The sequence below is a fragment of the Oncorhynchus mykiss genome, chromosome 3 (assembly GCF_057628025.1).
Source record: "Oncorhynchus mykiss isolate SJ-2025 chromosome 3, ASM5762802v1, whole genome shotgun sequence".
Lineage (NCBI taxonomy): Eukaryota > Metazoa > Chordata > Actinopteri > Salmoniformes > Salmonidae > Oncorhynchus > Oncorhynchus mykiss.
In genome coordinates, this window is record NC_143024.1 from 62,163,991 (window position 1) to 62,180,608 (window position 16,618).

General features: G+C 41.9%; 1 protein-coding gene across 1 annotated transcript; it reads right to left on the reverse strand.

Annotated features, from left to right (window-relative positions):
- Positions 1 to 4,065: 4,065 nt before the first annotated feature.
- On the reverse strand, positions 4,066 to 6,763 carry LOC110520139 (cytochrome c). Its single transcript, XM_021597228.3, has 3 exons — positions 6,629 to 6,763; positions 4,859 to 5,032; positions 4,066 to 4,757 (listed from the first exon to the last, which is right to left on the reverse strand). Exons 2-3 carry the CDS (start codon positions 5,025 to 5,027, stop codon positions 4,612 to 4,614), a joined length of 315 nt encoding a protein of 104 aa, XP_021452903.1. The 5' UTR covers positions 5,028 to 5,032; positions 6,629 to 6,763; the 3' UTR covers positions 4,066 to 4,611.
- Positions 6,764 to 16,618: the final 9,855 nt, after the last annotated feature.

A 16,618-nucleotide genomic window follows, 5' to 3' on the forward strand; every position in this document is an offset into this window, starting at 1 on the left:
ACCAAATCTATTATGTACAGAAATATTTAGAGCAGTGTTTCCAACTTTTTCCAATTCTATTTCATTTTAGAGTTTATAATGAGTAATTACATGATTGTTTAAAATAAACTATTCATTATTGAATTTAGTTAGGCCTTAATATAGCCCGTGTCTAGGTGTATGTGACAATAAAACATATATTTATTTATGAATATGCAAAAAACATTTTTAAACAAGAGCCTTAATCGCATCATGTCGGAAGTGTGATAACAGTGGCCTCTAGTGGAAATTTACGCTGTCACGTTCCAGAACACACGCACTCATGCATACACACACGCACACTTTTCTTGTTGTTGTTCTTTTACCATAATTAAGCTGTGCAGTGCACAAATGTTCACTTTACAATTGTGTTTATGGCTATCCACAACACCAATTCCTTGATCTCATTATGTTTCCATCCAGGACCATATCTCTTGTTTCACCTGTTACAACATTTCTGTGATGTGTAACTGCATTCTCCTCTAGAGGGAGCTGTACTCCACACTGTGGAATACGATCAATGGTCTTTCACGTTTGCACCATAGAAATAGATAAAGGACTCATCTTTGCATCTGTGCCATTATAGCATCTGAAGTAGCCAGTTTTCTTCACAATTGGCTGATCGCTCCTGATGACCCTGTTGGACATGACTCCAACAGGGTCACCAGGAGGGATCAGCCAATGGTGGAAGAGTTTGGCCAGAGGATGAGTCTGAGTTGTATTTCACTGTTAGTTTTACAATTGTTTATATTTTATTACAAATATTGATGGGTAAAAAATTATTTCCAAAAAAGAACTGGCGACTTCGTCCAAGATGTTTTCAACTGTCGATTCATGGACCGTCTATATATCCGGGTTGCATCTAGTTTATACAGACCAACATCACATGCACACTAGCACTCAGTCCACACAGGGTGCAGCGACGACGTCATCACCTCCTCCAACAACATGGCAGACACTGGATAAACATAAAATGTTAATATCTTTGGCTGTGAGTGATGTAAAAAAAATGGGATGTTTTGTGTGCAAAGGTGATGACTAAAGTGTCGTACTGGGAATTTTCAAATCTGACTTGCATGGAAATGTTCTTTCTGGGCCGGGCAACAGTTAAACTGCAGTACCAAAGAAAAACTGTAGGAGCAATTTAAAAAGTGCTTCTAATGACCCCTGGCCCCTTGGGAAGCCCTCAATGGTGCTGCCAATGCTAAAAATGCCTTTTGGCCACTAGAGGCCTCCTTTATTCTGTGTTCAAAACAACGGGGAACTTGGAAATCTCTGACTTCCGAGCGTTCACAACAACTGGGATCTTGAAAAAAAACATCTCCGATTGGGAAAACGCGATCATCCAACTCGAAATTCCAAGTCGGAAACTTTCTAGAGCTGACTTTCCGACCTGAAGTTCACTGACATTTGACCTAGTTTTTTCCTCGAGTTCCCAGTTGTCTTGAAAGCACCATTAACCCTCATTCATCCTATTCACACTTCTGTGTTAAGCTTGTGGGATAAAATTATTAAACATTCCAAAAATACATTAAAATTGGGGCATATTGATTATACAAGTGATGCCAGGTGTTCACACACCATTTGAAATGGTGATTGATAAAGTCAACTTTCATATGTTCACTAACCAAAACATTACTGTACTGGCTCTCTCCAAGAATGACCTACATTATGTGTAACATGCATCTGTAGGTTGCCTAAGTCCATCACATGCAACTTGACCTGCCCTACACAACACAACTGTCATGACTGTCGAGAATCCAAATAGGTCAGATCAGGTTTGCAATGAATAACTTCAATCAGACTCCGACTCACCCGTAGAGGGGGAAGGAAAGAACTAGTGGGGATTAACAACTCACGTCCTGTTGTAAATCAAGGGAGAAGATCCAGGCCTGCGCTCTCCAAATTCACCAAAGGAATGTGTCTCAACATACATTTTCTCCGCTGAAACTCTAACACGTTCAAAAGCAAATACTGGAACAACATTTCTAGTATATAACATTACAAATGTTAGAAAGGAAATACTGTAACTTGGGAAGTATAACCACTACATACGTATATGATGTTTCCATACTGTGTTGTGCATGTAATATGCAAAATGATGAAAGTGTTTTTGTTAAGAGAGGGATGGGATTTGAGAAGTTATAAGAGATAATTGTTTCCATAACTTTTCACAGTGAGGAATCACCGCCCCGGAGTGGGTTCAGGGCGCGAGCCAGCCTGTCGGAACTGCCCCTTTCGAATAAAAGGTATAAATGATGGGTTATGAAACACATTGGACCAGAAAAAGTGTGAAGCAGCAGCTACACGTTGTAAAATGGTTTGAACTTTGAATCTCAACATGAGGTGGAGACGATAAACTCCCCTCCCGGACAATCACTGGTATGGCTGATTAGCTGTCCTAAGTAAAGTATCTTCGAAAGCTAATTTAAGTAGGACCCTCCTGTTACTCTGCTCATACCATTGTATTATGCTACTCTCATCATCCCATTGGGGAACCATCGATACAGCTGGCTAAGCCTATCTTCAAAGAAGCATCTTCAAGAGCGAATGGAGGGATAATCAACTCTGTAGTTCTGTTCAGGACTACACGACAAGTCACCGGATACCGGACAACTACAAAGAATGACAACAGTAGAAGAGTTGTTGGAACCATTTTGGACAATCAGAGCATGTTCACCAAGAGATCCGCGGTGAACCCAGGCATTTCACGTAAATACATTCATGATTTCTTGCTCAAAGCCGGCGGCGGTTCGTGTGCAAAATATATGGTTATTGTAGATGAGAGTAGTTTCTGAATGTGGCAATGTTAAGCCTCTCTGTCCCTCCATCTCTTCTTTAACAAGTATCCATGCTGTCATTCCGCTAGGGACCTGTTTTCAGTGTATTACGTCTACAGTCAATAAGTGTTTATCCTGTGTTCCCATTTAATTAGCTAGTAAATAAATAATTAAACCAATTTGTGTAGTTCTGAACCATAAGGCTCAGGTTTTTGCAGATGCAAGGTTTACGACTTCAGAATGATGATATGATACAAGGTTATGATTAATAAGTTGACTCTGTATAGATGTGATAGGTAAATTGGTGAATTTAATTTGTGAGATGGTAACTCTTTAAAGAACCGCTCTCGTGGTGCCCCAGATCCTAATGAGTTAATTGTTACATGATTAATTTAATTAGGTAACAATTAAACATTGTTAATGTTAAGGTCAAATCACAACACAGCTGATTAGTAGAATCAGGTGTTAGTGCAGGAGTGGAACAAAATGCTGTACTCCAGGAGTAGGTTTCACCATTAAATTCAGGGTTGACCTCCCATGTAACAACCGACAGACAGAGGATTGAGAAACGCTAATGGGCACTTAAAGGTGCTGCATGGTCAATCTGACATCTGATTTGTCAGTGCAGCATTTAGGGTGATACGGCCTCCTCAGAAGTCAGGGCATTCATACTTTTGAGTAAAGCTGTTTAAGGAAGTGAGCTTGTGTTTATACAGGACCTCCCGTCAACCAATCATGTCAATGCGGAGCTATACAGAGCCCTTCGCATTGTTACAAAATTTGGGAGGCGCACAGCGATGAAGTACGGAGATCAATTTGATATCTGCGTCCCTCCGGAGTCACCACTCCTGCATCACACCCGCCATAAGGAGCCTGCGACCATATTTTCAGGTCTTAGTCTCACATACCGTAATGGATAGACAAGTTTATTGAAGTGTCCTTCAAACTCTACCATTTTGATATATACAAAAATAAACTTAAAGGGGCCTTATGTTGTTTGCTCCTGCCGTTAATCACAACTGCTGAATAAAACCGGTCTACTACTTGTACCGGATCTCAGGCTGTGGGGCCAATTCCCTGAAAACTTCATTTGGGAACTCCGCTCAAGTGTCTTTTACACCTGCAACGTTAGGTCACTGAACTCAAGATGCATTTCGGGCCTTAAATCAGGGTTTTTGCTCAATTCATGCACCTTGGTTGGAGAGGGAGGTAGTGTTGCCTTCCTGATACTTGAACCAGAACAGATAAAATAAATCAAAAATTGGGATAATTGTTTAGCATGTAATTTATTCAATTAACTCAAATAGAACCAGATCATGAGGTATTGGCTACATAAGACATTACCATGGTCTGTAGTAGACGTTACTTTCAAGACAACCCTTTAAAATTAGAGACTATTCCAAATCTGATTGAGGGTTTGCATTAGCAAGTATTAAAACCACTACCGATACAATTAGTTGAAACTTTTTTTTGTGAAACAAATATTACACTGCTTTGACCCAATAAATTATGGAATACTTACAGTCTATGGATCAATAATTTATGTATACGTACTAGAGCCTGTTAGACCAAGGGATATAAATTACACCATCTAAATGGAGGTACAGCTGTGAAATATGGCAACTGATCATGCAAACACCATTGAGTCCCAGCAGGTATGTCAAGCAGGCTATTCAAATAAATTGTTAAAATGCTAAGAATTAGTCTTAGCTTCTTGAAAGAGCCACCCCCCTTCTCCGCTGAACAGTTGATGATATTTATATAAAGATACAGAAAGGGAAGTCTATACATTGAACAAAGCGTAGACAGTGGTCTACGAAGTTGCCGACTTCAAATATGCTATAAGATCTGCGCGCTCGCCCTTCTTCTTGATGCCAGCAAATATCATCTTTGTTCCAGGAATGTATTTCTTGGGGTTCTCCAAGTACGTCATGAGGGTATCGGTTTCCCAGACAATGCCTGAAATCACATGTGAAAAGCACAAGTTAGAATGAGAATGCAATATGTTACTGTCAGATTCACCATTTAATTTCCTGTAAGATGGTGAGAGAATCTCAGACCTTTGGATTTGTTGGCATCTGTGTAGGAATAGCCTTCAGCTTGTCCAGTCTTGCGTCCAAACAGACCCCAGAGGTTTGGACCAACCTTGTGCTTTCCTCCATTTTCAACAGTATGACACTGGGCACACTTCTGGACAAATGCCTTCTTTCCCTTAGCAATATCACCCATGCTTCCTATTGGACAAAGAGGTAGCTATAAAAACAGAAGACCATCTCTGTAGTAGTACCCAAAAATACAGAAATGGAGGGAGGTCTCCACCATTTCCCATGACACGTTGCTGACAAGGGAAGATTATTTGTTCAGGTAGTTCAACATGCTGACTGGAATTTTATACCTGGAAAAATCTAAATGGTATGCCTGGGACTTCCCAACTCTGACGTCACCCTATTGAAGTTGATATTCTAGCCTGGTTAAGGGTTAGGTACAGGTAGGGATTAAGGTGGGGCGGCAGGTATAGTAGCCTAACGGTTAAGAAACTTTCAGAATCCGAGTGAAATACTTAAATCTCATCTAACATGTAAGCTCAGAATTCCCGAACAGGCTTCATTTCAAGTTGCTTTACCTGTTGTCCGCTGAGTTTGGCCCTGCCAGAGGTAATCTAAGACAAAATATCTACAGGGAAGCGTTGTCAACCCAACCTTCAGTACGATGGCCTGTATATCGGTTTTACGCACCCAACACTTGCACAATATGGCCAAACCTAACCGAACATTGTCCCACGCAGTCAGCGGGCCTCAGGATTTAAGTGATAAGACTCTTCCGATGTCACACCAAAAAAAAAAATACAGAGAAAATTCCGGTAAACACTGGGGATACCTAATCTCCACCTCCTACCGCCAAAAGCACAGACAATCGGTAAAGAGCACACATCATTGTATTCAACATTCTGGCTTGTAGAGACTCCTGTATCTTTTTTAGGCAGACTTATTTCAGACTGAAAAACCAAAGTGTAACCATGGTAAGAGTGATGTTTCGGCAAAGCTGTAAAGAGCTTTGGGCCAGTAAGAGGAAGGTTGCTGATTAGAATCTCAGAGCCGAATAGGTGAAATTGTCGATGTGCCCTTGAGCAAGGCACTCTTGCTAAGGCGCTCTGGATAAGAGCGTCTACTAAATCACTAAAATGTAAAGGTTGGGGTTTAGCCTGAGTACGTCGTAAGGATCCCACATTGTCATAACGTTTCATAATTTGCCCTGCAGAATATTAACTCGCCACTAGAGGCGTTAGACAGTTGCACAACCAATGCAGTACTATGTAATACTAGCTGGGAGTAGTGGAGTGACAACGTGCCTGCATTTGGGTGTAACGTTGTGTAATTTAGCTAGATTATAACTAGCTATTTAGTCAAATAAGAGGGCGTCATTATTAACGATAGGTCGTTGAGGTGGCCACGTTAACTAATAGTAGCAAGAGAAGCTAACGTTAACTAACTAACTAGCCAAGTTACAAAACGGCTAACGTAACTTACCTAGCAAGCTACGTTAACTTGTTCACTCAAAAGACGAACACGGACTACACATGTTGGCTGATATGTTTCTTCACAGCCATGGCTTGTTTCAGTTGTTCTAAGATATTCAGTTGTGTTGACTTTAGACGCGTTAACTGGCGAACAAGCTTGTAACGTTACCGCCGCACGTTTAATCAGCGGATGACTAACGTTACAATCAGAATCAGACAAATTTTGCTTCTTTTTTTTATTTCGAAAGAAATGTTCACAATAAAAGAAATACTGACTACAGTAAACTAGTCAAATGTATTTACTCCTTCTTACCTGTTCAATGTATCTTTATTCCTTAAAGGTTTCGTTCACCTTGAGCTGTCTCCACGCCGGTAGCGTAATGTAACAAATGCAAGCAAGTCTCTTTCCTTCCCTGAAAAAATATGTAGCTTAAAACGTCAGTCCCTTATTGGTCAGTCACACATCTGCGTCATCATGACGAACACCGCTGTTTTGCGTTCAAGCCCTAGATGGAGTTGAGGAAGAAGTGACATAATGTACCACACAATGGCAAGATTCCAAATATAAATAAATAGTAATGGCGTCTTTTTGTAGGCACTAACTCAGCCATGTTTTTTTGGACAAAGCCTATGTGGAAATTAATGACGTTTTTACAGGGTTTTTTGTTAAACACCGGCTTAGGATATATTATACGTTTTGGTGTATGAGATCATCTTCATCAGCTAACGTAATTTTTTGTGAATTTTTAAACAATGTAATTTTTAGAAGCACATGAATACTTCATAATTCATGAGGGTCATACTAACTTGACTGCAGAGGATGCTGTTGGGCGGAACTATAGAACGGACTCATTGTAAAGTCTGGAATGAAATCCATGGAATGTAGTCAAACATGTGGTTTCCGTATGTTTAATGTGTTTGATACCATTCCATTCATTTCATTCCAGACATTATAATGAGCCATTCCTCCTATAGTTCCTCCCACCAGCCTCCTCTAACTGACGGATATTATCCCATATTCCCCATTATCCCCAGTGTATTTATACCTGTGTTCTCAGTTTGTCTGTTGCCAGTTTGTTTGTTTGTCAAGCCTACCAGCATTTTTTCCTCTAGTTTTCCAGGTTTTGACCACTGCCTGCCCTGACCCTGAGACTGCCTGCAGTTCTGTACCTTTTGAAGTCTGATCTGGATTATTGACCTCTGCCTGCCCTTGACCTGTCGTTTTGCCTGCAAAGTAATACACTTTTTTTACCTCAACACTTTCTGCATCTGGTTCTTCCCTAAACGTGATATTGGGAGGATGTCTTCTCTCGAATGAGACATTGACAATACTTTTGCGATATTCCTACCTCGAAAAATATGTAATTTAACGGAGAATCTAGCATATTTTTATTATTTGTCTGCCTCTTTAGTCCAAGGAGCATTGCATGTTACCATTGCCAGAGATATTATAGAAAGCAGATAGGAATCCAATGAATGAAGGAACGTACTGTATAACGCCCCACCAAGAAGACTGTCGACCAATCGCGTTCACGTTGTCATGCTGCATCACGCGATTGCTAAGCTAATCATCACACAATTCCTTCTCAAAGTCAGTGTATACAGTGCATTCAGAAAGTATTCAGACCCCTTCCCTTTTTCCACATTTTGTTACGTTACAGCCTTATTCTAAAATTGATCAAATTAATGTTTCTCCTTATGAATCTTCACACAATATCCCATAATGACAAAGCGAAAAAAGCTTTTCAGATTTTTTTGCAAATGTATTAAAAATGTAAAACAGAAATACCTTATTTACATAAGTATTCAGACCCTTTGCTACGAAACTCGAAATGTAGCTCAGGTGCATCCTGTTTCCATTGATCATCCTTGAGATGATTCTGCAACTTGATTGGAGTCCACCTATGGTAAATTAAATTGATTGGACATGATTTGGAAAGGCACACACCTGTCTATATAAGGTCCCACAGTTGAGAGTCAGAGAGAGATGGTGGCGAATAGTGTGGACGAAAAGAGAGAAGCAACAGCTGTGCTGGAGTGCGACCAATATGGGTGACCGCTCTGATGATATGGAGCGGGAGGATGAGGTTCAAGGATCTGAATGGTCTGTAGTGGAAAGACATGGGAAGAAGAGAGATTGTGATACTGTAAGCAGTGGAGCGTCTAGTGTATAAAGCAAATAGAGATTCAAGGTAGGAAGCAAGAGCAATAATGTGTCTGAGTGGAAAGATGTCATGGCGTTTGAGACCATAGGGCCTCATTTACACTCTATCCAAGAGATAGGTGAAGTTAAACTATCCCGGGTTAATTGGAAATGGTAGATTGCTAATATTTTGTGGTAGCCAGGCTCAGCAAGGGAAGATTCTGCAAATGGAAAATCTTAATGGGAAGAAGATTAAAAGCCTGGTGCTTATGCTAGGTTGAGAGGAGTCCTCACTGTGGTCCCAATATCTATGTCCACAGATGATATTGAAGAAAATGAGAAGGGAGGCAGAGTGATTGAGGCCAAAGGGTTGATCAGTAGGAAAGAGGGTCAAATGAGTGAAAGCTTGTCAGTGATGTTGAGGTTTGAGAAAGTCTTGCCAGGAAAGTACAGATAGGATTCCTTAGTTTCAATGTTTGAGAATTTGTCTCATATGCACTACTGTGTTTTAAATGCTTAAGAATGAGACATGTAGCTGTTCAATGTAAAGGAAAGGAAAGAAAAGATGTGCCACGTGTGGAGGGGAACGTGATTACAGTGAATGTGGAAGTAATGTAAAGGTTAAGTGTTGTAATTGTGGGTAGATGCCAGGTGCAGAAAGTGGCTAGAGAAGCTCAGAGAGATAGGATCAGTCATGATGTATCATAGGCCGTAAAACAGATTGGTAGAACTACAGTGCAGACTGATGGAGCTTACATGGATGTACCTGTAGTAAGTGGACCTACTGTCAGGGCTGGTGCTTCTGATGGTCCTAGCATGGACTTCATAGCTTTTATTGGTAAGGTTATCAATACGACTCGGGTTGTGGAAAGCAGAAATGCCAGATTGAAGGTTATTGTGGAGACAGCAAAATAAATATTGGGGGTAACATAGGTTACTGTAGAAATAGTTTTGACATGCTGAACAATCTTAAGGGTGGAGTGTGTCAGCATGATATAAAGTTTAATGGGGTTGGAGAGGGTTTTTGGGGGGGGAGAAGGGAGCGTGTGGTAGGCGTTAGTAGGGATGTATTTGGTTTTGAATTGTATTTTCATGGTTGGTAGTACGGAATTGGGCAGATCATGACTGATCGTACATTCCAGCACAGTAGGTGGCGGCATGCACTTTAAACATTTGTTTGTGGATTGCCATGATATCATAGAAGAAGAAGAAGAAGAAGAAGAAGAAGAAGAAGTGCATGTCAGAGCAAAAACCAAGCCATGAGGTCGAAGGAATTGTCCGTAGAGCTCCGAGACAAGATTGTGAGGTACAGATCTGGGGAAGGGATACTCAAAAATGTCTGCAGCACTGTAGGTCCCCAAGAACACAGTGGCCTCCATCATTCTTAAATGGAAGAAGTTTGGAAGCACCAAGACTCGTCCTAGAGCTGGCTGCCTGGCCAAACTGAGAAATTGGGGGAGAAGGGCCTTGGTCATGGAGGTGGCCAAGAACCGATGTTCACTCTGATAGAGCTCCAGAGTTCCTCTGTGGAGATGGGAGAACTTTCCAGAAGGACAACCATCTCTGCAGCACTCCACCAGTCAGGCCTTTATGTTAGAGTGGCCAGATGGAAGCAACTCCTCAGTAAAAAACACATGACAGCCCGCTTGGAGTTTGCCAAAAGGCCCTAAAGGACTCTCAGACCATGAGAAACAAAATTATCTGGTCTGATGAAACCAAGATTGAACTCTTTGACCTGAATGCCAAGCGTCATGTCTGGAGGAAACCTGGCACCAACTCTACGGTGAAGCATGGTGGTGTGGGGATGTTTTTCAGCGGCAGGCACTGGGAGACTAGTCAGGATCAAGGGAAAGATGAACGGAGCAAAGTACAGTGAGATCCTTGATGAAAACTTGCTCCAGAGCGCTCAGGACCTCAGACTGGGGTGAAAGTTCACCTTCCAACAGGACAACGATCCTAAGTACACAGCCAGGTCAATGCAGGAGTGGCTTTGGGCAAGTCTCTGAATGTTCTTGAGTGGCCCGCCCGGACTTGAACTCGATTTAACATCTCTGGAGAGACCTGACAATACCTGTGCAGCGACACTCCCCATCCAACCTGACAGAGTTCGAGAGGATCTGCAGAGAAGAATGGGAGAAACTCCCCAAATACAGGCGTGCCAAGCTTGTAGCGTCATACCCAAGAAGACTCGAGGCTGTAATTGCTGCCAAAGGTGCAAATTTCAGAGCACTCTTGTTTGAGTGTGCCAGAATGCAGAATAACAGATGAATTTACGAACGCACCCCATTGAATTTTACAGGTCAGTAAATGCCGGCAAAAGAAACAGAATAAAATTGTTGCTAGCAGCACAATTACAGTCACTAACGCTCTAGATAACATGAAAACAGTCTAACCAGCTCTGCTAGGGCTAGTAAAATAGTCAGAGCGTGGTATTTTCTTATTTGTGTTTTGAAGGAGCTATCAAGCTAGCCAACTTTAGCCAGTTAGCTTGGGTGCTTGACTGCCTTTGTGAGGTCAGAATGCTCAGATCAACCCTACTTCTCGGCCAGTGTGCCCAGTGTACACTCTGAACACGCCGCAAGAAAAATGCACAGAATTTATGGGTGTGTTTGTAATTTCACTCTGGAGTTCCAGAGTGCGCTTACAAATGGTCCCCATCATATATCAAACTTACAGCATCATATTTATGCTCATATACATTATGTTAACTAATAGCAAAGAAAAGTTTTGGAATTGGCCTAATCAAGACCACATTAAATCTGTGTGACATGATACCCTTTGGATTTATAATTTTAGAATGTCAGTGTACTAGCTAGTACACAGTGCAGTTTTTAATCATGACCAGAGGGACTGCCTAAGTGCCCATTTATTCTAGCCAGATTTAAAACAGCATAATTCTGCGGTTCTGGTGAGAACTGACAAAATGTTTCACAAACTCATCCATGTTGAGGGAGCATGCCCTCCTTGACTCAACACTGAGAATTCCGAGGTGACTTAACCTGTCATCAACCATTGATGTCTTAAGGTGGGTTTTAATCAGTTTCAAAGCTGAGAAGCTTCTCTCTCAAGAATCACTGCTGACTGGTGTAACAACAGAAATCTTATGAAGTCGAAATAGCTCATGGAAGACCTCTTTATAAGGTTCTAGAAACACAACAAAGACAAGGAGAGTAGACGTTCTGTCCCTTCCACTTTTCTCTCTCTTATCAAGAAACTGCTTGGTTGGATGAACCTCCTGTTTGAGGTCCTTTAAATCTGACTCAATGGTCTGAGAAAAGGCAAACAGAGGCCCTTCATTCAAGAATGTTGTACTCTTTGGGTTGAGAGACTGGACCCCATGCATTATCTCACAATTCTTCTTTGAAAAACACCTTTGCAGCTCAGCTGTGAGACTGTCAAGCATCTGATAGCTCTTTGGAAGCTCTCACCATCACTTTGGTCACCATTTTCCTGTTCTACAGTGCTCATCATCAATGAGTCATGAAATCTTAAGCTTGTTTTAGGCTGTCCTTTACACACTTATTTTGCAGTGATCTGCAATCTCTTCAACCTCTTTCCATAGTTCTCCAAAGTAACCCTCACTTCTGTAGTCCTGTAATGTGTCTGTAAGGGCACCTACTAGATCCACAGCCCTTACTAGGTCAAGAGAGCTTGATTGGAGCATGTCAGAAAGACAATTGGCATCACCAAGCACTTTACAAAAGGTAACCAAAGCCCTATGAAATGTAAATCTATCTGAGAAATAAGGTCCCTTGCCTCCACTGATCTATCACCACTACTTTCAAGCGTGATATCCTGCACTCTCAGAACTGCTGGAAGCCTGTCCCTCAGATTACAGCATGCCATGTATCTGCAGGCCCACCTTACATCCGTACGTCTCTGTAGTTCCCTGGGCTGCTGCTCTGGATATAACTCTTTCTGAACTGCAAGCCACTTGAGATGAACGTACGAGCCAGATACAAAGTTATAAAGCTTCTGCAGGAGAGCAAAAAAATTAACTGCCTCAGGCACTGATTTTACAGCATTGTCAAGAACCAAATTAAAACAATGTGCATTACAGTGCACATAAAATGCAAATATTTTTAATCCATGCAGACACACCAGAATTCTTTCCGCTCATGACGGATGCCCCACAAGATTATTTCTGTAGTCCAGAACATGTTTTTCAAGCAATCAATTATTGAGGAATCAGATTTTCAGATTTTTTTGCAAATGTATTAAAAATGTAAAACAGAAATACCTTATTTACATAAGTATTCAGACCCTTTGCTACGAAACTCGAAATGTAGCTCAGGTGCATCCTGTTTCCATTGATCATCCTTGAGATGATTCTGCAACTTGATTGGAGTCCACCTATGGTAAATTAAATTGATTGGACATGATTTGGAAAGGCACACACCTGTCTATATAAGGTCCCACAGTTGAGAGTCAGAGAGAGATGGTGGCGAATAGTGTGGACGAAAAGAGAGAAGCAACAGCTGTGCTGGAGTGCGACCAATATGGGTGACCGCTCTGATGATATGGAGCGGGAGGATGAGGTTCAAGGATCTGAATGGTCTGTAGTGGAAAGACATGGGAAGAAGAGAGATTGTGATACTGTAAGCAGTGGAGCGTCTAGTGTATAAAGCAAATAGAGATTCAAGGTAGGAAGCAAGAGCAATAATGTGTCTGAGTGGAAAGATGTCATGGCGTTTGAGACCATAGGGCCTCATTTACACTCTATCCAAGAGATAGGTGAAGTTAAACTATCCCGGGTTAATTGGAAATGGTAGATTGCTAATATTTTGTGGTAGCCAGGCTCAGCAAGGGAAGATTCTGCAAATGGAAAATCTTAATGGGAAGAAGATTAAAAGCCTGGTGCTTATGCTAGGTTGAGAGGAGTCCTCACTGTGGTCCCAATATCTATGTCCACAGATGATATTGAAGAAAATGAGAAGGGAGGCAGAGTGATTGAGGCCAAAGGGTTGATCAGTAGGAAAGAGGGTCAAATGAGTGAAAGCTTGTCAGTGATGTTGAGGTTTGAGAAAGTCTTGCCAGGAAAGTACAGATAGGATTCCTTAGTTTCAATGTTTGAGAATTTGTCTCATATGCACTACTGTGTTTTAAATGCTTAAGAATGAGACATGTAGCTGTTCAATGTAAAGGAAAGGAAAGAAAAGATGTGCCACGTGTGGAGGGGAACGTGATTACAGTGAATGTGGAAGTAATGTAAAGGTTAAGTGTTGTAATTGTGGGTAGATGCCAGGTGCAGAAAGTGGCTAGAGAAGCTCAGAGAGATAGGATCAGTCATGATGTATCATAGGCCGTAAAACAGATTGGTAGAACTACAGTGCAGACTGATGGAGCTTACATGGATGTACCTGTAGTAAGTGGACCTACTGTCAGGGCTGGTGCTTCTGATGGTCCTAGCATGGACTTCATAGCTTTTATTGGTAAGGTTATCAATACGACTCGGGTTGTGGAAAGCAGAAATGCCAGATTGAAGGTTATTGTGGAGACAGCAAAATAAATATTGGGGGTAACATAGGTTACTGTAGAAATAGTTTTGACATGCTGAACAATCTTAAGGGTGGAGTGTGTCAGCATGATATAAAGTTTAATGGGGTTGGAGAGGGTTTTTGGGGGGGGAGAAGGGAGCGTGTGGTAGGCGTTAGTAGGGATGTATTTGGTTTTGAATTGTATTTTCATGGTTGGTAGTACGGAATTGGGCAGATCATGACTGATCGTACATTCCAGCACAGTAGGTGGCGGCATGCACTTTAAACATTTGTTTGTGGATTGCCATGATATCATAGAAGAAGAAGAAGAAGAAGAAGAAGAAGAAGAAGTGCATGTCAGAGCAAAAACCAAGCCATGAGGTCGAAGGAATTGTCCGTAGAGCTCCGAGACAAGATTGTGAGGTACAGATCTGGGGAAGGGATACTCAAAAATGTCTGCAGCACTGTAGGTCCCCAAGAACACAGTGGCCTCCATCATTCTTAAATGGAAGAAGTTTGGAAGCACCAAGACTCGTCCTAGAGCTGGCTGCCTGGCCAAACTGAGAAATTGGGGGAGAAGGGCCTTGGTCATGGAGGTGGCCAAGAACCGATGTTCACTCTGATAGAGCTCCAGAGTTCCTCTGTGGAGATGGGAGAACTTTCCAGAAGGACAACCATCTCTGCAGCACTCCACCAGTCAGGCCTTTATGTTAGAGTGGCCAGATGGAAGCAACTCCTCAGTAAAAAACACATGACAGCCCGCTTGGAGTTTGCCAAAAGGCCCTAAAGGACTCTCAGACCATGAGAAACAAAATTATCTGGTCTGATGAAACCAAGATTGAACTCTTTGACCTGAATGCCAAGCGTCATGTCTGGAGGAAACCTGGCACCAACTCTACGGTGAAGCATGGTGGTGTGGGGATGTTTTTCAGCGGCAGGCACTGGGAGACTAGTCAGGATCAAGGGAAAGATGAACGGAGCAAAGTACAGTGAGATCCTTGATGAAAACTTGCTCCAGAGCGCTCAGGACCTCAGACTGGGGTGAAAGTTCACCTTCCAACAGGACAACGATCCTAAGTACACAGCCAGGTCAATGCAGGAGTGGCTTTGGGCAAGTCTCTGAATGTTCTTGAGTGGCCCGCCCGGACTTGAACTCGATTTAACATCTCTGGAGAGACCTGACAATACCTGTGCAGCGACACTCCCCATCCAACCTGACAGAGTTCGAGAGGATCTGCAGAGAAGAATGGGAGAAACTCCCCAAATACAGGCGTGCCAAGCTTGTAGCGTCATACCCAAGAAGACTCGAGGCTGTAATTGCTGCCAAAGGTGCAAATTTCAGAGCACTCTTGTTTGAGTGTGCCAGAATGCAGAATAACAGATGAATTTACGAACGCACCCCATTGAATTTTACAGGTCAGTAAATGCCGGCAAAAGAAACAGAATAAAATTGTTGCTAGCAGCACAATTACAGTCACTAACGCTCTAGATAACATGAAAACAGTCTAACCAGCTCTGCTAGGGCTAGTAAAATAGTCAGAGCGTGGTATTTTCTTATTTGTGTTTTGAAGGAGCTATCAAGCTAGCCAACTTTAGCCAGTTAGCTTGGGTGCTTGACTGCCTTTGTGAGGTCAGAATGCTCAGATCAACCCTACTTCTCGGCCAGTGTGCCCAGTGTACACTCTGAACACGCCGCAAGAAAAATGCACAGAATTTATGGGTGTGTTTGTAATTTCACTCTGGAGTTCCAGAGTGCGCTTACAAATGGTCCCCATCATATATCAAACTTACAGCATCATATTTATGCTCATATACATTATGTTAACTAATAGCAAAGAAAAGTTTTGGAATTGGCCTAATCAAGACCACATTAAATCTGTGTGACATGATACCCTTTGGATTTATAATTTTAGAATGTCAGTGTACTAGCTAGTACACAGTGCAGTTTTTAATCATGACCAGAGGGACTGCCTAAGTGCCAAATTATTCTAGCCAGATTTAAAACAGCATAATTCTGCGGTTCTGGTGAGAACTGACAAAATGTTTCACAAACTCATCCATGTTGAGGGAGCATGCCCTCCTTGACTCAACACTGAGAATTCCGAGGTGACTTAACCTGTCATCAACCATTGATGTCTTAAGGTGGGTTTTAATCAGTTTCAAAGCTGAGAAGCTTCTCTCTCAAGAATCACTGCTGACTGGTGTAACAACAGAAATCTTATGAAGTCGAAATAGCTCATGGAAGACCTCTTTATAAGGTTCTAGAAACACAACAAAGACAAGGAGAGTAGACGTTCTGTCCCTTCCACTTTTCTCTCTCTTATCAAGAAACTGCTTGGTTGGATGAACCTCCTGTTTGAGGTCCTTTAAATCTGACTCAATGGTCTGAGAAAAGGCAAACAGAGGCCCTTCATTCAAGAATGTTGTACTCTTTGGGTTGAGAGACTGGACCCCATGCATTATCTCACAATTCTTCTTTGAAAAACACCTTTGCAGCTCAGCTGTGAGACTGTCAAGCATCTGATAGCTCTTTGGAAGCTCTCACCATCACTTTGGTCACCATTTTCCTGTTCTACAGTGCTCATCATCAATGAGTCATGAAATCTTAAGCTTGTTTTAGGCTGTCCTTTACACACTTATTTTGCAGTGATCTGCAATCTCTTCAACCTCTTTCCATAGTTCT